The following is a 21809-nucleotide window of genomic DNA, read 5'->3' on the forward strand; positions in this document are numbered from 1 at the left end:
GAGAGAGAGTTAAATGGCTTTTGTAGCAATCTCAGCTAGAAGTAAGGGTCTGTATTCTTAGTGCAGAACTAACAGGTTTGGGAAAGTAATGGGAGGTAAACACCAAGCAAATAGTTCCCCAAAGATGGTATCAAATATCCCAGTGATGGCTTGCAGCCTGCTCAGCTTTATGATATGCCCCTGAGATCATTTTTCAGGACGAAAAGTAGTGAAACTACCTTTATATGTTACTTCTCAAATATACATAGAAAGTAATGTTTAAAAAGCAGCTCTGGCTGAGCCCGGTGGCTCAAGCCTATAATCCCAGCACTTTTGGAGGCTGAGGCGGGTGGATGACTTGAGGTCAAGAGTTGAAGACCATCCTGGCCAACATGGCAAAACTCCATCTCTACTAAAAATACAAAAATTAGCATGGCAGCACGTGCCTGTAACCGCAGCTACTGTGGAAGCTGAGGTATGAGAGTCGCTTGAATTTGGGAGGTGGAGACTGCAGTGAGCCAAGATCCTACCACTGCACTCTAGCTTGAGGGGACAGTTTGAGACTCTGGCTTTAAAAAAGTGGCCTGGTGCAGTGGCTCACACCTGTAATCCCAGCACTTTGGGAGGCCAAGGCGGGCGGGGGCAGATCACAAGGTCAGGAGATCAAGACCATCCTGGCCAACATGGTTGGCCCATCTCTACTAAAAATACAAAGATTAGCTGGGCATGATGGTGTACGCCTGTAGTCCCAGCTACTGGGGAGGCTGAGACGGGGTAGGCTGAGATGGGAATCTCTTGAACCTGGGAGGTAGAGGTTGCAGTGAGCTGAGATCGCACCACTGCACTCCAGCCTGGTGATAGAGTAAGACTGTCTAGAATAGAATAGAATAGAATAGAATAGAATAGAATAGAATAGAATAGAATAGAATAAAAATTTTCACTCTTGGGACTTGATAAAGCTAGTTTCTTTTGATTATCTCCTATACATATTTAATTGGCCTCTATGAACAATGTTACCTCTTTATGAGGGGACCCGAAGAAGTAGCTGCTGGTGTGAGAGTGAGAGATCATCCGTCTTTTCTATTGTGCTTTTTGCTGTTTCTTTGTCCTGCTATGTGTTATAAGTAAGGCCAGGGGAAGTGGCTCATGCCTATAATCCCAGCAGTTAGGGAGGCCAAGGCCAGAACCCTGAGGTCAAGAGTTGAAGACCAGCCTGGCCAACATGGTGAAACCTCGTCTCTACTAAAAATATAAAAAAATTACCTGGGTGGGTGGCATGCGCCTGTAGTCCCAGCTACTCGGGGAGGCTGAGGCAGGAGAATCGTTTGAACCCAGGAGGCAGAAGTTGCAGTGAGCCGAGATCCTGCCACTGCACTCCAGCCTGGGCGACAGAGGGAGTCGCCATCTCCAAAAAAAAAAAAAAAAAACTAAAACATGAAGAAAAAAGAAAACTGTTTAACATAAGGTTATTAAATGAGGATTATTAAGAAATTAAAACTTAAAGCTAAAAACAGGTGAGAATTTTGAAAGGATTGCAATAAAGTTTAAACTTTTTTTTCTTTTTGAGACAGGGTCTTGTTCTGTCGTCTAGTCTGGAGTGTAGTGGAACTATCATGTCTCACTGCAGCCTCAACTTCCTAGGCCCAAGCAGTCTTTCCTCCTCAGCCCCACCCTCCACCCTCACCTCCAGTAGCTGGGACTACAGGTGTGTCCTACCATGCCTGGCTAATTTTTAAAAATCTTTTGTAAATATGGAGGTCTCACTCTGTTGCCCAGGCTTAAATGTGTGTGTATGTGTATGTATATATAGAGAGAGAGAAAGAGAGAGAGAGAGAGAGAGAGAGAGTGTGTGTGTGTGTGTGTGTGTGTGTGTGTGTGTGTGCAGAGACAAGTTCTCTCTATGTTGCCCAGGCTGGTCTTGAACACCTGGACTCAAGCAGTCATCCCACCTTGGCCTCCCAAAGTGCTGGGATTATAGCAATGAACCATCTTGCCAGCCCTTAGGTATTTTGTTTAAACCCAACGAAAACCCATGTTTTTGAAGTACCGTATTTTTAAAAAGCAATGTGAAGCATTTACTCTTACGAAAATAATAAAGCAGATGACGTTTAAAATAAGCAAAGTAGGAAACTAAGATTGACAGTAAAAAACAAGAGTTTTAAAAAATGAGATTTAAAGCAAAATAAAAGGCTGAAAGCTAGCTAACAAGAATATAAAAACATAAAAATAAAAGACTAAAGGAAAACCTATTCATAAAAATAAAAAATTAAAAAAAAAAGAAATAACAGATACCAGAAACAAGAATGGCAAGATGAAAGTATAAACTAAAAATATTTTTGGAAGTTTGAAGAAAAGGACAACTGGTCGCAGTGGCTCATGCCTGTAATCCCAACACTTTGGAAGGCAGAGGTGGTTGGGTCAGTTGAGCCCAGGAGTTCGAGACCAGCCTAGGCAACATGGTGAAACCCCCGTCTCTACAAAAAATACAAAAACTAGCTGGTGTGGTGGCATGCACCTGTAGTCCTAGCTACTTGGAAGGCTGATGTGAGAGGATCGCTTTAGCCTGGGAGGCCGAGACTGTAGTCAGGCGTGATCGCACCACTGCACTCCGGCCTGGGTGACAGCAGGACCCTGTCTCTAAAGAAAGAAGAAAGGGTAATTTTTTAGAATAGCATATACCAAAATGAGTTTCTTGGGATACTAAAAGATAGTAACAGGAAAAGGATAAATTGTCACAAAAGTTTTAGAAATGTTTAATATTGGCGGGGCACAGTGGCTCCCGCCTGTAATCCCAGCATTTTGGGAGGCTGAGGTGGGCAGATCACTTGAGTCCAGGAGTTTGAGACCAGCCTAGGCAACATGACAAAACCCTGTCTCTACTAAAAATTACAAAAAAAAAAATAGCTGGGGGTGTTGGCGTGCGCCTATAGTCGCAGGTACTTGGGAGGCTGAGGTGGCGGAATCTCCTGAGCCCAGGGAGGTCGAGGCTGTAGTGAGCTGAAAAATCACACCACTGCACTCCAGCCTGGGCAATCGGAATGAGACTCTGTCTCAAAAAAAAAAAAAAAAAAAAAAAAGTATTATCTCTGTTGGAGACTCACAATGCACCATTAAAGTAATAGTCTCTGAGAATTGTTACATGAATAAAGTTGCCTTTGTTTAAACATTTTCCAGACCTTCCCTGAAACCCTTTTTTGACATAGCACCTATTATATCTTCCAGCAGAGTACTTTTTACAAAACATCATTTAGACTACTGTTATAAAAAAAATAAAAATGGAAATCTTGGAAGTTTTAAAGAAACATGCTAAGAGAAATCAGCTGGAAATAGAAATAGTTTGAGTTGGGACTGTCATTTCCAGTCTTTCCTGTTGAGGGCACAGTGTTCCACAGCTAGCCTAGGGGCAGAGAGCAACTTGACACCCTTACCTTCTGGCCCCTCCTCCACCCAAAGCTGTCTTTTTAGTTTAGTTTTGTGGTTTTTTTTTGAGGCGGAATCTCGCGGCGATGCCCAGGCTGGAGTGCAATGGTGTGATCTCCACAGCCTCCCGGCTTTAACCGATTCTCCTGCCTCAGCCCCCTGAGTAGCTGGGACTACAGGAGCACTCCGCTATGCCCGGCAATTTTTTTTTTTTTTTTTTTAAGTAGAGACAGAGTTTCACCATATTGACCAGGCTGGTCTTGAACTCCTGATCTCAAGTGATCCGCCTGCTTCGGCCTCCCAAAGTGCTGCGATTACAAGCGTGAGCCACCGCCCTTTTTAGTTTTTATCTGTGCAGGTGGTGCAGTGATAGAATACAGACTGCTGAGTCAGGGGAGTTAGGGGTGATCCCCAGCAAAATTAAATCAGCCCAGGGATACTTCCTTAGCAATTTGAGAGAAGTTTTACTACAAGTGCTGTTTTAGTTTTCTTTTAAAAAGTCAGTTTTTAAAATTGTATAAATAAAAAATATTTTTAAATTTTTAAACAGATGCTCCCCCTTCACCCCACTCTAGTTATTACCACTCTAACACAGGTGTTTTCATATGGTTTTCTTGGTTCTTCCAGGCTTTGCTCACATGTACATGTGTTTTTATATAGTTGTTAAGAGTTCATATACTTTTGTGTTATGAGGCCTCTTTTTCTATGGCCATGGAAGGAAAGGAATTTTCTAGTGGTGACTGTCTCTGCCTGCTCTGTTGCTTACATTGTTCCAAGTACCATTGCTGCCACATTTTGGAAGCTATTTTTCATCCTACTTCCCTTAATGTCACAGTTTGTTCTTCACTTTTGCCAGCCACAAAACAGCCCCTCCTGCAGTCTTACTGGTGCCAGAGTGCATCTCTGGAAAACAAAAACGACCTAGCATTGTGGGACTAGCCTGTCTTAAGACAGTTTTTCTGTAAGCCTGTCATCTGCCCAGGTCATAATAGCAGGAGCACCTGTGCTAGAGAGGGAGTAGAAGGGCTTCCATATGCAACATAATAAATAATAACAGAAAACTAAATGCTTTACACATGTCATTTCATTTAATCTCCGTAATGGTAATAATACATAGGGGCCTTTCAGATGAGGAAGCCGAGGCACACAGTGGTTGATGTGTCCAGGGATCAGGTAGTGTATGCCAGAGACAAAATTCAGGCCCCAGTAATCACTCAAAAAATTATTGATTAACTAATATACAATATTACTTTGCATTTGCCACAAAAACAGCCATAAAAGATGAAGCAGTTTATGAAAAATACGTAAGTGTGCAATATTTTCCTTTAGCATGGCCTTGTCTTTTGGAACAGTTTCTGGGGTCTAGGTTCATTTTAATATCTGAAAATGGGCAAAATCTGAAAATTTGGTATTGGTAACCATTGAAGTTGTAAGGAAGGGGAAATGGTTTTATAGTTTCTTCCTTCCACAGGTCATAATTTAGTTATGGACATTAGGATGTTTTTCTTGGCTTATCTCATTCGTGTAGTTTTCTTTGCACATCTGTTACATAAATTACTAAACTATTTCCTTGAAAAGTTGCCAGTTTAAGTCATGTTTAATAGCAATCAAGAGTTGTTGCTTTTGGGGAAGAAGAATTAAATGACAGACTTTAAGGGGCAGAAATCCCACCACTCTCCTGGTTTAAATTTTTTTTTTTTTTTTGGATCAATCCCTGTATTTTTTGAGGCATTAAAATAATTATGTGGTTTTGGGTGTTTCCCAAAAGACTTTATGTCGGACTATAAACATTTAATGACCTTTTATATAAAATAAGTTATTTTAGTCCTTGCTTCTATAAGTTCCTATCTTTTCAGTTATCCTCTTATATAGACATTTTGATCTGACAAATTGTCGTTTGAAACTAAACTTGAAGTATTGAATTCTTTAGTGATTGTTCATATTACGTAATCTTTTCTGACCTTGAATTTTTCATAAAATAATTATTTTCTGTGGCTTGCTTTTGGAAAAAAATTTTCAGATTTATTCTTCTAGTTATATTTTAGGACAAACATACTGGTTGTTGGAAATCTCAGAAATTTAAAAGTGAGTTTGGTTAATTTTACCCCATCCAAACTGATAATTGAATGAATACTGGAAATTTTCCTGAAATGTTAGGTAAACTCTTCTGTAAGCAAGGTACCATGTATTTCCTAAATGTACAGTTTGCAGTTTTCAGGATTTGGAAACTGGTTTTTAAGCTTGAAATTTTTAGATAAAGACTATTTGTAATACTGATAATCTGTATTGGGTATTTTTAGAGATTAGAAGAGCAAGTATGGTATAAAATAGGTTAATGTCAGCTACTCATCAGATTGCTCAGATTAAATTTCTTGCGTTACATTTCCTGCTATGAAACCATTCTTTGTGAAATGCAGTAAGTTTTTGGTAGATTTTTTTTTTTTTTTTTTTTTTTTTTTTTGAGATGGAGTCTTGCTCTGTCGCCCAGGCTGGAGTGCAGTGGCCGGATCTCAGCTCACTGCAAGCTCCGCCTTTCCGGTTCATGCCATTCTCCTGCCTCAGCCTCCCGAGTAGCTGGGACTATAGGCGCCCGCCACCACGCCCAGCTAGTTTTTTGTATTTTTTTAGTAGAGACGGGGTTTCACCGTGTTAGCCAGGATGGTCTCGATCTCCTGACCTCATGATCTGCCCGTCTCGGCCTCCCAAAGTGCTGGGATTACAGGCTTGAGCCACTGCGCCCGGCCTTTTGGTAGATTTTTCTGTACAAAGTTTTGACTTTTTAAAACATCTGGAAGGATTGTCACAGGAAATTTATAATTATGTTATGATCTCACATGCATGTATGGAAACATGTCACTTGGCTAAACCAGTCCCTGACATCCACCTCACAACTTAGCTTTGTTCTCCAGCTTTGAGGCTGTGGTACCAAATTATTTCTGTATTTAAAAAAAAAAAAAAAAAGTGACTCAAAGCCAGCCTCTTGTGCTGGTAGTTAATGTGATAGGGTCTAAGAAAATGATAATTCATGGGCAGAAAATAAATACTTTACATATATTTGAGGAACACATCGAGTTTGGCAATAACTTGGATTGATGACACAGTCAAATCTATGTGGAATCAGTAAATTTATGAAGTGTTCTGCTATGCAAAAGTTTCTTACATGAGAAATAAGACTTTGGTGACAATGTGTATTCGTTACTCAGTGGTGAGGATAAGCACAGGATCTTTAGTTTATGGATGAATGTGGGAGATTGTTAACAGTCTGTACAGACATTTCCATTTTCATAATTTTGAAGATACACACAAGGGTCTTTAATCTTCCTTGAATGTTAGGAGTTCTTACAGCTTTTTGAATTTTCCTACTTGCAGAATATTGCTCCATGTTTCACTTGCTCCCCCTCCTCCTCTCCCCTCTTCCTCAAACTGAAAAATACTTACGTATAAAACAGTTCTATAATATTTATCTATTTTATCTATAAGTAGTACAAATGCAGTCTAAAAATTTGAATTACGATTACAAGAATATTGAGCCATATCAATCAGCAGTGTTCAGTGGTATTAAAACACCAAGAGTGATTAAAATTCTGTGGTTCATTTCTCTGCCTTCATAATACTGGACTCAACGATTATTGAAATTGAGGGCCAGCATTAGTCAGAATGAAACAAAGAATTTGGTAGTAGAATTGATGTAAGAGTAGGATTGGTTTAAAAAAAAATACAGTCCTTAATTTTCTGGCAACTTAAAACAATTATAATTTTAAAAATAGTTGTACCAGTTTCTATGGTCTTACATCATGTGGGGAGGAAACAATTGGAAGTGATGTTTTTGAACATTAAGACAACATTTTCTGTAATTTTAATCTCATACAGACAGGCAGCTAGAGTTTAGACTTAGGCAGTTTGCCATGTTTTAAAGATGTATTAGGTACTCAAGTAACTATCTTGATCTTTCTTTGAGTATCCAGAATTATTTTAAATAGGTTTAAAAAGTATTATGGGACTCCTTCAAAGCCTGGTAGTAAGTTGTTCTTTACTTATTTGATCGTAATTTTTTTTTTTTGACTGAGAAAGCTAAATGCTAAAAGATGGGATATAATATTTTTGTGCAAATTCCTGATGGTTACTTTTAAAAGCAAAGTTTTGTGTTTCAGCATTTAGGAATTTAGTGTTCCCTCTTGAAAAGTAAAAGGAAACAGAAGATGCATATTCCAGCGTAGTCTTTTCTGTACATAGTTGAAGCCATAAATAATATGCATCCCATATACATGTGATATCATTGGATTGAATAGGTTATATGTTTTCAGTATTGATAACTAGGTGTACTCTTTTCTGAAATCCTGTTATTGCAGAATGGGTGAAAGAGCTTCAGATTTTAGATGTCTCTCATTTCAGTTTTTCCCTAATCAAACTGGTATTTTCTTTTTTTTTTTTTTTTTTTTGAGACGGAGTCTCGCTCTGCCACCCAGGCTGGAGTGCAGTGGCCGGATCTCAGCTCACTGCAAGCTCCGCCTCCCGGGTTCACGCCATTCTCCTGCCTCAGCCTCCCGAGTAGCTGGGACTACAGGCGCCCGCCACCTCGCCCGGCTAGTTTTTTGTATTTTTTAGTAGAGACGGGGTTTCACCGTGTTAGCCAGGATGGTCTCGATCTCCTGACCTCGTGATCCGCCCGTCTCGGCCTCCCAAAGTGCTGGGATTACAGGCTTGAGCCACCGCGCCCGGCCAAACTGGTATTTTCTTTACTTTTAAGAGTACATGTATAAGAGGGGAGACATAGGTTTCCTCCCTTTCAATTAGATGGTTTGTTTTTAATATTTACTAAAACCAAAGAAAATGTGATTTCCGTGACTGAGAATATATCTTTTTAAATATTTATTCAGCATATAGCTCCTTTGTAGGATAATTTGTGATGCTGCATTTGATGTCATCTTAGACCAGAATATATTCTATGATTACAGGACAGTGTGACGTAATAGAAAATGGGCTTTGGAATGGAAAGACCTAATAGGTTTTAAATCTGCCATTTACTAGCTGTGGGATTTCGAGTGAGTTTATTTAGAGGAAGCGTCCAGGATTGTGATATTTGTTTCTTCTGTACTTTTCCATACTTTATTTTATTAGAATTCTTGCAATATGAAGGGAGTACTATGGTTTCTTATTGCTTTAACAGTGTGGCTATTTTATAACATGTTTACTATAGCAAAATTATCTCTTCTACTGAACCATGTTGTCACTTGTGTTAAGACTTTTCATTGCATTGTATTTCATTTGCATTTTCAGATCAGTGAGAGGCTTTTTTTTTTTTTTAATGGGTGGTGAATATCCCACCATGTGGACAAATCAATTTTTCCACCTCCCCACATCATTTCTGTAGAGCCCCAGATATTCTGTTAACAGTGAAAGTAATCTACCGATTGAATTTAGGAATAGTAGACTTCTTGGCCATTGACAGTACATTTGATACTCTTCACAGGACTGTAATGAGATATAACTTGGTATTAAAATATGAACATTGAACCTATAAAATGTTCAACTTGCAAATAAGGGTAATGTGGTGGAGGCTGTCTCCGCTGATAAAAAATAAATATCACAAGGTTCATTATCTAGCTTCTAGAGTTATTCTTAAAACAATTTCTGTAATGTTATGGATGGAAACATAAAAAAAAGAGCAAATGTTTCTGGCTTAAGACTTTTGTTACTTGAGGAAACTGTCTTCTATAGCAGTGGTCTCCAACCTTTTTGGCACCAGGGATCAGTTTTGTGGAAGACAATTTTTCCACAGACCAGGGCTTGGGGAGGATAGTTTCCAGATGAAACTGTTCCATCTCAGACCATCAGGCATTAGATTCTCATTAGGAGCACACAACCTAGGTCCCTCATTCACAACAGGGTTCACGCTTCTGTGAGAATCTGATGCCACCGCTGCTCTGACAGGAGGCAGAGCTCAGGCAGTGATGCTGGCTTGCCGCTGCTCACGTCCAGCTGTGCAGCCCCATTCCCAACAGGCCAGTCCGCAGCTCTGGGGGTTGGGGACTCCTATTCTACAATGTTAATTTTATGGGTGTTTTATGGTTAAAAAAATTATCAAGAAGATTGATACTTAATAAGAGCATAACTGTTCTACAACACTTAATTTATAAAAGTATCTTTTCTGAAACCTTTGTGGCATTGAGGTAAAAGGTGACTTTTAAATACAGGTTTTGTTGTCAAGAATTATTCATCCCTAATACAGTTTTTAAAAATCATATTAATTCCAAAATTGGGTACTTAAATTGTTCTCTGTGGTTTTGCATACATAGCACTTGGTGTACATATTTTAGTGTGTATGCATATATTTTAGTTACTGTTTGCTGCACTTATTAACCTGATAAAACAAGATGTTGGAAGTACAAATAATATTCATGTGGTCTACTATGATGTTTACTTGCCTATAAATAGTTAAAAATGTAGCTAATGATGATACAGTACTTGTATTTTTAGTGGCCTTTAGTAGTTTAACCTTGGTTACAATATAATACTTTGAAAAAAATTGGAAAATACAGGAAAATATTAATATAAAGAAAAAAATACCATTATTTAAAACTGTTGCTTGGAACTAAGTTATGTTTATTTCTGTCTCCAGATGTTTCTGTCTCTTATTATCTTAGTATGGGTGTGTGTATGCATGCATACATGAAAACACATTTAGAGGTCTCAAATAAAAGACTGCCTGATCTCAGGGTGAGTGAAGTCTTGACAATAAGCTTAAAACAAAGAAGAAACCATATTAAAAATACAGATTCCTTTGACTTCAGTTTTTTAAAAAGGAATGAAATTTAAAAGGCAAACTGGGAAAAATACTTCTCAATCTGTTTCAGTTTCCTCCTTATTCCTTTGTTAGCAGTTAGTACCACATTATACCTATACTTTACCTTTTCCCTTGGTGTATAGTTCTGTTTTAGCAAAGCATATTCTTGAACTTTTAAGAGGAAAAAATATCAATAAGGACTGCTCAAGTTCTTGTTAATTATTTTACCGATGATTCTTAATGTAGATAAGAAGTATTGACTATCAGTAAGTAAAAGCCTCGTTTTAGCTTTTAACCAATTATACCTCTAAAAACTGGACTGAAACTTACCAAGTAAAATAATTTTATATGAGTATCAAGTAGTCAAATAAGTAGAAAATGGGGAATAAAGAGGAGGGCTACAATGAACACTAATAATTTACAAACTGAATAGTTGACCGTTGACTAACTGAATATTGGCTGTGTTTACATAGCTGTGGAAGCATATGTTAGTCCATTTTCATGCTGCTGATAAAGACATACCCAAGTCTGGGAAGGAAAAGAGGTTTAATTGGACTTACAGTTCCACATGGCTGGGGAGGCCCCAGAGTCATGACAGGAGGTGAAAGGCACTTTTTACATGGCAGTGGCAAGAGAAAATGAGGAAGAAGCAAAAGTGGAAACCCCTGATAAGACCATCAGATCTTGTGAGACTTATTCACTACCACGAACAGTATGAGGGAAAACGCCCTCATGATTCAAATTATCTCCCACTCGGTCCCTCCCACAACACGTGGGAATTATGGGAGTACAATTCAATATGAGATTTGGGTGGAGACACGGAGCCAAACCATATCAAAGCGTGTGTGCAAAAGTTGAGGACGGTAGCTTCTCACAGTTGGCACTAAAGATCTAGTGAGTCAGTGTTGCTGAGTTGTACAGAGTTAAGTTGCTGGAGTGTTCTGAGAAGCAAATGTGACAGTGGGTAAAAGACTGTGGAAACAACAAACAGTTTTATAAATATAAACAATAATGATTGTGTCTATGGATTTTATTCTTGTATTCTTCATTCTTTGGTGATTCCATCTTTCATTCTCTCTGTTAACTTTCTTTTTGGCCTAATATTAGAGTCCATTAAGATTTGGTATTGTTAACCAGTTATACTGCTGAACTACCCAGTAGTTGTAACTGTTAAATTTAAACAGTGTGATCCTAATAATTACCTATCTTTATCAGGACAGAGAAACCTACTTTTCAGGTCACTCATTTTCAAGACTTTTGTTTTAAGCAAAGAGAAAGTTAATATATTGAGTAAGCCTAGATAGAACACATGTGAGAAGGACTCGTTTTGTACTTTCTGGTGACTATTAGATTGTTCTCAAAATTACAGATACTTTTTAATACTGGTGAAGAAATGTCAAAATTACAGCAACATTTTTTTTTTCCTGGTTTACATTCTCTTGTGAAACAGCAGCATTTCTTAAAAGTTATTTTTCTTCTTTTACTTTCCCTCCATTATTACATTCTCATGTCTGTTTATGTTTGCAGAGATTAAATACAGACAAAAATCTGGAGATAAAAGGTTATTGATGGCGACAGCAGAAATGTTAAAAATCATTAGATATTTTGTGGGTCAAGTTTTCTTTTGATAATATTGTCAAACTGGTTTAAAATAATATACAGAAAAATTTTTTGGTGTTATCAAAGTATTCTTGGTTACTTTTTTAAGTGTTATAATGATAATTACATGAAAGGAAATGTAAGTAGAAAAGCCTGTATCCAAAGACTTTTACCCTTCAACAGAAAGTCATAATAATGGCCTATACTTTAAAAAAACAAGAACTGAGTATAAAGAGATAACTTTTTAAAATTTCAAGTTAGGAATCTCAATTTAGGATTGGTGAAAATCCATAAGTCACTTGTTTGACTGTAGTGTTAGTTTAAATGGTATGAAATTTATTGGGAAGGGGGGTGTCTTTTTCTGTAATTTTGTTTGCCGTTCAAATTACTCCAGCCTGGGCGACAGAGCGAGACTCCGTCTCAAAAAAAAAAAAAAAAAAAAAAAAAAAAAAAAAAAAAAATTCTAGACCTTTGTCTGGAGGATTGTTTGTGTGTGTGTTTAAGAAACCGTTGAGAGTGCCCCCTCTAGCGTCTGTGATATATTCTTAAAACATCTGTGTCAGAAGTTTTCAGAATTAAAAAGCTGTTTTTTTCCTTTCAAATCTGGACATAAATTTTTATTTTTATTTTTAGCACGGAAGAATTGTTTTTTTTAAAAAGGTCACTGGAATTATGGGTAGGGCATAGATTGAGGGCAGTAGAAAACATGAGAAAGGAAGGATCAAAATGCCATTTCTACCTTTTTAGAAATAGTTATTTTTAAATGACCTGGAATAAGGCCAAACCATACAGTGTTGTTTTTAGTTTACGTTTGTTTCTGAATTAATTGAAGCTTAAAATACTTCATTTTGGAATTCTTTATGCCATCAAATCTCATCTTGAGGGGGGTTCTTTGCAGTTTCTGAAAGCAACAGCTTCATTGGAAGATAGCTTTTTTCTGGGGAGGGGAGTAGGAGACAGGGTCTCGTTCTCTGTCGCCTCAACCTCCTGGGCTCATGCAGTCCTCCCACCTCAGTGTCCTGAGAAGCTGGGACCACAGGTAGATGCTACCACGCCTGGCAAATTTTTGTATTTTTTGTAGTGACGGATTTTTGCCATGTTGGCCAGGCTGGTAAGTGAACTTCTAGACTCAAGTGATCCACCTGCCTCATCCTCCCAAAGTGCTGGGGTTTACAGGTAGGAGCCACTGCACCTGGCCTGGAAAATAACTTTAAAATAGATCTGGATTCTTCGTGTAAGCGTTCTGTTATTTTTTTGTTTTATATTTGCCATATCCTTCTGTGGATATACTTAATAACTGTATTGTGAGTATGTGCTGATGGCTCCCATTGTTTTTCAACCAAAGAAATGAGATTCTTAGATTATTGGCTCTCTGCCACCTCTCCCTCTAAACACAGCGCTCACACAAGCCTTCAGCTAAGAATCTTGTGAAGGGTTACGGAAACAGAACCTTTCTTATTTGACCCATGGGCCTTTGTCGGTTGAACAAGGAAAGTAGTGTTCTGAAAGCTACAACATTTATGAAGGCTCTGGTAAAAATATTTCATGTACATGGACTGGAGATTAACTTCTTTCATCTTGTTCTCCAACAAATTAAACAATGCAAAGAGATTTCAAGTGCATTCTTGGTAATGAAATGCTTGGGTGAATTATAATCCTAATTGCCATTGTTCATTTTCACAGCTGCATTTTGACACTTTTAACTGCCTAAGCCATGCATTCTTCAGCCACCAGGATAAACAAAAGCATTCTGAAATTCATCTTTTTGTGGCATCTTAAATTGTGAATCTGTTATTGGCTGCCTTAGTTTTATTTTGGTTCCATGGTTAATAAAATTAGGAGGAAACTTATTCTTCTACATTTATACATAAAACTGTTGTAATAGAACCATTACTGGATTTTAACGAAAATGTATTCCTTAGTGGTCTTAACATTTTTAAGTGGGGGTGGGCATTGGAGATCATGAATTTATTTTAGTCCTGGGGAAGGAATTTGTATTTATTTTACCACATTAATTGGTATCTTAGGAGGCAGTTTTCTCCAAGATTTGAAAGAAAATAATAGGATTTTGCTTTTCTTCCATAGAAGAACAGTGTCCTGAATTTAAATCTGAAAGCCAGATTGATTCAGTTTTTTGGCAAGTCACACTTACATGCATAATGGTTCCTTTAAAATTTGACCCAAACCTGTTTGTTGGTCTGTTCTTTAAACATGAAGACATTGAAGTGTTTGCAATAAATTTGAAATTTATATTTAAGAGATTTGAGTGCCAATTTCAACCAAACCTTCCTTATTCTAAAAATAGAACTTTTTGACGACTGAAAAACCATATAGCAAAAGTGGGGTATATGTATGTAATAGTTAACAAATTCTGATTTTTCACTATTTCTAAGACTTAATGCTAAGTGGAAGAATTGAATTACTATATTCACAGACACCTGTTATAACAATTGTTTGGTAATAATTGGAGCTTTCGATGTCAAATGAATACTACTACAGGATGTCACAGTTTTGCAGTATTTCTTTATTCTCAAAATGTCTTTGAATCCTTAAATTCATATAAGCATGATAAATTCCATTTTGACGACCAAACATTTTGCCATCTCATATCTTAATCTTATTTTTTCCAAAGTAAATTCTTTCATATAAAAATATTACGTGATGTTTTGAAATTCTCCTAACAGATGGTTATTTTATATATATTACCTTTTGTGTTTTGGAGACAGGGTCTTCCTCTGCTGCTCAGGCTGGAGTACAGTGGGTGGTCATGGCTCCCTGAAGCCTTGACCTCCTGGGATCAAGCAATCTTCCCACCTCAGCCTCCCTAGTAGTTGGGACTACAGGTGCACGCCAACACGTCTGGCTAATTTTTAATTTTTTCTTTTTGTTTTTAGAGACCAGGTTTCACTGTGTTGCCCAGGCTGGTGTTGGTTATTATATTTAATATAATAATAGCTAACATTTACTGAGTACTTCCTGTATGTCAGACACTGTGCTAAATAAACGCCATTTGCTGTGCTAGCCTTTGAGGTAGTATGCTTATGTATTCCCATTTTATGGTTGAGGAAACTGAGATTAAGATAATTAAAATAATTTTGCCAAAGGTCACATCGTAAGTGACTGGAATCAGATCTTTCTGACTCCTGAGGCCCAGATCATTGCCGAAGTCCTAAGGGAAAGTTAAGTGTGCATCATACAATCTCCTGATGGAATATTATGCAGCCAGTAAAAGTGAGGGTTACAGTGAATATATGACATAGAAGTGCACATGACAGAGTAAACGAAAAAAGACTAAGAGATTATAGTTCAACATTTATAGTGGTTCTAAACATCTGTAGGTATCTTTGATTTATTCTTTTTAAAAAATGTGATATAGATACTGTTTAGCTGTTACATAATTTTGCCTAATTTATAGGATTTCTATAAGCAGGAAACATAAGCTTGCATTGCATGTAAACCAGATCTGGTCAAGAAACTGACAACTTAGTTTTATAATAGACTCTAGCATGTTCATTTTTTTTTTTTTTTTAATTTGACCCTCAGCCATTTTTTACTGGACTTATGCCAGCTCTAATGCAGTCTCTCATCTGTATTCTTGAAGACTAATGGAATAGTAAAATCTGCTTAAAGATAACTTAAGTGTGTTACATAGTGTCCTTGGGGTAGCTTGTGCACAAAAGATGTTTTCTCTCCCACCCTGTAGAGGTAGCTCATTAAGACACCCCATAGTGTCATTATTAAGTTTTCATGTGTTTCTCAGTTTTGATGCTAATCTTTGTGCGTATGTGCGTGCATTTTTTTCCTCTGCAGCACCAATGTGGTTATGAATTATTCAGAGATCGAGTCTAAGGTTCGAGAGGCAACGAACGATGATCCTTGGGGACCTTCTGGGCAACTCATGGGAGAGATTGCCAAGTAAGTGATAATTTGACTCAGCAGTGCAGAAAAAAATCAAAGTATCTTAACACAGAAATGTGAAATTTGCTTTCAGATTTAAACTGTTTGGCTGCCAGAATGTAAATTTTGCATAATCATTCAGATAGTAATGTAGAAAGTTTCAGATAGTAATATGGAAAGTTTTATGCAGTCCATTTCCCTTAAAAATTTGGCTCAAAAAAGAAACCCACAATGTATCTTTTTCAATTAAGTTTTGAGATAATGCTGTAGCTCACCATGTAAAATTTTGACAAATACATATAAAATAACTTGAAGTGCAAGTTAGAAAAATTTTTTTCTGTGAACATCTGGGACACCGTACCAGTGAATGAAGAGCTTGCAAAATATGATATTAATTAAATTATTAATTGCAAAGTATTGATTAATTAGCAGGACTTACATATGTGCCAGGTAGTGTATAAAACATAGCGAAAACATTTTCAAGGAAGTACATAATCTTCTAAATTTTTTGAATTATGTTTATTAATTTTTAAAAACGCTTCGGGGAAACACCAAATTAGAACAAGTCTGCCATCTACTGTCAAAATTAATGTATTGCAGACTCTTAAAGAAAATGATTCTTTTTTCAGGGCTACATTTATGTATGAACAATTTCCAGAACTTATGAACATGCTTTGGTCACGAATGTTAAAAGACAACAAAAAGAATTGGAGAAGAGTTTATAAGGTATGAAAACAAATCTGCTTTAATTGCTTGACATGTTGAAAACACATGCTGGAAATTTAAAGTGTATATACATAGGTGGTTTTAAAGTATATTAAATCCTAGAATAGAATAATCGAAAACACATGAAAGAAGTAGATTTGTTATTTGTGTTCTATTTTCTAGTCATCATGAACAACTGCTCTGAATGAGAAATTCTTAATACTTCTAAATGTTGATTATTTCTTAAAATTTTTCCTACTAAAATGTTTATGCATGTCAAAAATAATGCATCTATAGTAGTGTGCATGTTTAGTGTATGAGCAGTTAAGATGAATACTATAGTCTGAATGGTTTGTCATCTACGTAGACATTTACCTAATTTATGGTAGTATTCTCACAGTATTCTGTATCACAAATGTTCAAAATGTAATTCTAATTTTAAATTAGTGAATATGAACTTTTTATCAGATTCCTTTTGTTCTGATCTCATATAATGCAGAATTCTATAGTAATATAGTCGTCTGTGCTTCTGTACCTACCATATTTTCTTACTTCTTCAGAATGTTTTTCTTTGCTATCCAAAATGACATAATTTGGCTTTTAGGATTGAAAATCTATGTGTTAGTTTCATTTTTTTTTATGTTATTCTTTCTGAAAACATTCAGTGTCATTCCCTTAGGTTGCATGGTAGGTGTGATGAAATAATTGAAATATTGTAAATTAAATTTGCTTTTAGTTTTTTTTGTTGTTTTTTTTTTTTTTTTTTTTTTTTTTTTGAGACGGAGTCTCGCTCTGTCGCCCAGGCTGGAGTGCAGTGGCCGGATCTCAGCTCACTGCAAGCTCCGCCTCCCGGGTTCATGCCATTCTCCTGCCTCAGCCTCCCGAGTAGCTGGGACAACAGGCGCCCGCCACCACGCCCGTCTAGTTTTTTGTATTTTTTAGTAGAGACGGGGTTTCACCGTGTTCGCCAGGATGGTCTCGATCTCCTGACCTCGTGATCCGCCCGTCTCGGCCTCCCAAAGTGCTGGGATTACAGGCTTGAGCCACCGCGCCCGGCCTGCTTTTAGTTTTTTGTTTTTTTTAAATTCTTGAGTAAACTCCTTTTTTAAAGAATATAGTCATATATACCACATACGGACATTTTAGTCAGTGATGGTCTGCTTATTTGACAGTGGTCCCATTGGATTATAATGCTCTATTTTTTCTGTACTCTTTCTATGTTCAGATACAAAAATACACAGCATTGTGTTACAGCTGCCTATGGTAGTCATTACAGTAACAATGTTGCACAGGTTTGTAGCCGAGGAGCAATAGGTTGTCCCATAGATCGTCAGTGTGTAGCAGGCCATACCATCTAGGTTTGTGTAAGTACGCTCTGTGATATTAGTACAGTGACGAAATTTCCTAATGACACATTACACGAACATATCCCCATCGTTAAGTGACACATGGCTGTAAATTACTGGTAGGAGGAGGTTTTGTGTCCCTCAGTTTTACCAACCTAACTAGATTTGTTTTGTTTTTGCTGCCCCCTCCTCTCTGCCTAACTAGATTTTCATATACCTAATCAAGTGAGGTTTGTTCCAAGCAATGTTAAGTTCAAAATGTACAATTTATTATATAGTATATTCACAAAGTTTTGTAGGAGTAACTACTATCTAATTCCAGAACATTTTTGTCACCCTATAAAGAAACCCTATACCCATTAGCAGTCATTCTAAATTTACATTTTAACAAAATTTACTTTGGGGCTAGGGGTTGGTTGTTGGTTGGTTGTTTTTGAGACAGTCTGGCTTTGTCACCCAAGCCAGAATGCAGTGGCGTGACCTTGGCTCACTGCAGTGGTGACCTCCTGGGCTCAAGAGATCCTCCTGCCTCAATCCCCTAAGTACCTGGGACTACAGGCGTGTGCCTCAATCAATACCCAGCTATTTTTTTTTTTTTTTTTTTTTTGTTTGTTTTGTAAAGACATCTCACTATTTTGCAAAATTTTCTACAGGTTTTATTATCATCATTATTATTATTATTATTTGGTAACAACTTTTTTTTTTTTTTTGGAGACAGTCTCTCTGTCGCGGAGGCTGGAGTGCAGTGGTGCAGGCTCAGCTCACTGCAACCTCCACCTTCTGGGTTCGAGTGATTTTTGTGCCTCATCCACCTGAGTAGCTGGGATTACAGGCGTGGGCCACTGTGCCCAGCTAATTTTTGTATTTTTAGTAGAGACGAGGTTTTACCATGTTGCCCAGTCTGGTCTCAAATTCCTGACCTCAAGTCATCCGCCCACCTTGGCCTCCCAGAAAGTGCTGGGGTTACAGGCATGAGCCACTGAGCCTGGCCACAACCTTTTAAAACAAAAGCCACATAATTAACCTCAAAATTAAATTTTATCTGGGGAAAATACTATAGGATTGCTTAATTACCAAATAATTTCTGGCAATTCAGTTCCATAATGCTCAGATAAAAGTAAAAACTGAGTCAGCTTTCTAAAACCTTATTGTCTATTTATATCATACATTCAGATATTTTGAACAACAGAGTTTAAGTCTTTGACACATAGTATCCAGATGATTTATAATTATTTACTATGCTTAATATAAGAGGAACTTCAAATTGATTATGTAAGTTCTAGATTATGTGTTTAGAGTCTAATGTAAGGAAACCTCACCACCAGCATGAAGATTCTTTATTTGCTATGTTAGAATTATTTTTTTTAACCATTCACCAAAGCTCTACTGACTTTATTTCATTAAATCATTTAGTGCTTTGTATTTTTACAGTCGTTGCTGCTCCTAGCTTACCTCATAAGGAATGGATCAGAGCGTGTTGTTACAAGTGCCAGAGAACACATTTATGATTTACGATCCCTGGAAAATTACCACTTTGTAGGTGAGCAATAGAAAAACCTTATAAGCAAATTAAAACAGTAGTTGGAGTTGTCAGTCACCTGAACCAGCTTAGAAGCTTCTCTGCTCTAATTAGAATGTGACTGTTGCTGGTTGTGTGACGAGTGCAGAATCCAAGACGCGGGGCCCTAGAGTATTAATTAGTGAAGACAAGAACTTGCAGAAAAGACTGGCTAATAACAACAGAACCAACACAACATGAGTGTTCGGGTTTATATTAAAATATGCACTGGAGACTGGTCCCCTGTGGTGTCCATAAAGGAATAGCTTTAATCATATGGGAAGAAAAGGTTAGAGCTCCAAAACACACACATCTGTTTGAAGCTGGGTTTTTTTTCCCTCCCACCAAATAATATTTACTGTGCAAAGGCAGCAAGGCCACAGTGTGTTTTGAATGTGAAAGAGGCTGGAGAATGAAGCAGATTTCATTTTGTAGCATACCCCAGTTGTAAGCACTTTAAAAATTCAGTTTTTGAGCTACACTAAAACCTGATAATTAGTGTTCCAGACTTGTACTGGAGAAACCAAGACATTTGTATGCTTTTCAGTTATTAACATGCTAAAGTGATTCTTCCTTTGGTTTGTTTTCTTAAAATATGATAGAAAAACACAATAGCACTTATGGATATGTCTATTTTGTGTGGTCATCATCAGTAATCCTTTTTAGTGAATCTTTAATTGACCTTGCATAGTACCGTTATCTGTGGTCCTTTTTAGTTCATCTTTACATGCTCTTATAAGCCAAAATTCCATTTTAGAACTTAAAATTTGCTGAGGAGGAAATGACAAATTAAATAGCACAACTTGCTTCTTTTTACTGTTTTTTAAATATTGAAGTTGGTTTCTTATATTGAAGTTTTTGTGTCTGTTTTTTTATCTTAAAGAGCTTGATACATATTAAGTGAATTCTTAGGTTTTGCTTCTCTCTTACCATCCTCTTAGATGAGCATGGCAAGGATCAAGGTATAAATATTCGACAGAAGGTGAAGGAATTGGTTGAATTTGCCCAGGATGACGATAGACTTCGTGAAGAGCGAAAGAAAGCAAAGAAGAACAAAGACAAGTATGTTGGGGTTTCCTCAGACAGTGTTGGAGGATTCAGATACAGTGAGTATCAAAGACAAGCTGACACCTAAGCATCAGCTTAACTTCTTGAGTATATTTTAAGAATCAGTGAAATACCAAAGACCAAAATGCTAATTTTCTTTTCTAGGAATACATAGAATACTAAAATACACACAGTACTAATTTTGGCTTCTACTATCACATGAATCTTCCTATTTTTTAACTTGTGGGTTTGGCAATAGGATTTTAACCGTTAATGGCTAATTAAATGACTGCGTACTTTGTGGTGACATACAGAGATTAAAACAGATGTATACCCTTCCCTCTTAGGATTACCATTCTTTTAAAAAGAAGGGGGAAGAAAGTTTCTATAACTTAGATTTTAGAGTATAAAAATATAAAGTTTGATCAGGAGATTCATCTTTCTAATTTGAAACCCCAATCTAGCTGTATTTTTGGCCCAAACCAGATAAGCTTCCTGTCAGTCATTCCAGCCTCAGTCTCTCTTTCCTTATTTAAGCATTGCATAATTTGACATATAAAAGATGACTGACAGTACTCTCAGATTTTCATCTAGGCCTATTGCTTTGTTTATTCTTCCCAATACATTTAAGAGCAGCTAGAACATTCATCTTTCATGTTTATTTTTAATGTAATAATGTAGTTTCTCTAAAATAGGGCATAGTTGCTTGAAGCAGATACACAAAATCAGAACTGTCTTTCACGGCATGTCCCTTTGGACTTGTTCTGTCTTCTGTGAGCTCTGACAATCTCTTGGTCATTTTGTGTGTATGCAGACAGGCCAGTGCTTGTATCTTAGTAGCTGTTCACTGAGGCTCTCCAGCTCCTCCCAACCATATATGTTTATATTTGGATTATATTGAGGTCTCATATCTCCTTCAGTGGAACCAAGTAAAAATCTTAACATATAAAATATACTTACTAATTTGTTCCTCTGCTTTCCGCTCTCAAAAAATACTGCATTTAGTTAGCTGTTTAAGGATGTTTCTAACAGCAGAAAAATTCCCTTTTTTATATTGAAACATCATATGCAAGTCAGGTTTTTCTTTTTCTTTCTTTTTTTTTTTGATAGGGCTAATTCATAGGCAGTGCCACCAGAGTCAGCCACAAGTCAGTTTTTGAATTGGGCGAAAGTATTTCTCCTAAAGCATATAAATAATGTTTTGGAGTTTCTATTTGGGGAAGTCTGAAGTTTTTGGATTATTTACCCAAGTAGTAATTTTATTCTTTAGCTTTTTGAAAGTAGTTATAGCAACTTAATGTGTTTTTAATAGAAATTGCTATTTGAAACTTATTTCCACACTATTCTTGCTTGTATCTTTCTTTTTGCCAGTATGATATATAATTATATCAGCTAAACTTAGAAAATTGAATACGTTTTCAAACTCAAGTCACAATGCACTAACTGCAGTATCTGTATTAAAGGTAGAGTTGGA

At 37.0% G+C, this 21809-nt stretch overlaps 1 protein-coding gene across 5 annotated transcripts in view; it reads left to right on the top strand.

Annotated features, from left to right (window-relative positions):
* The window catches only part of CLINT1 (clathrin interactor 1), a 74230-nt gene that overhangs the window by 25944 nt on the left and 26477 nt on the right, over positions 1–21809 (top strand). For all 5 annotated transcript variants that reach the window (XM_050793923.1, XM_050793926.1, XM_050793925.1 and 2 more), the window contains 4 exons: positions 15593–15697; positions 16309–16405; positions 19162–19270; positions 20230–20394. In XM_050793923.1, the coding sequence (XP_050649880.1) occupies positions 15593–15697; positions 16309–16405; positions 19162–19270; positions 20230–20394 (476 nt within the window). The remainder of the gene's footprint in view (positions 1–15592; positions 15698–16308; positions 16406–19161; positions 19271–20229; positions 20395–21809) is intronic.

Source organism: Macaca thibetana, chromosome 6 (assembly GCF_024542745.1).
Source record: "Macaca thibetana thibetana isolate TM-01 chromosome 6, ASM2454274v1, whole genome shotgun sequence".
Classification (NCBI taxonomy): Eukaryota; Metazoa; Chordata; class Mammalia; order Primates; family Cercopithecidae; genus Macaca; species Macaca thibetana.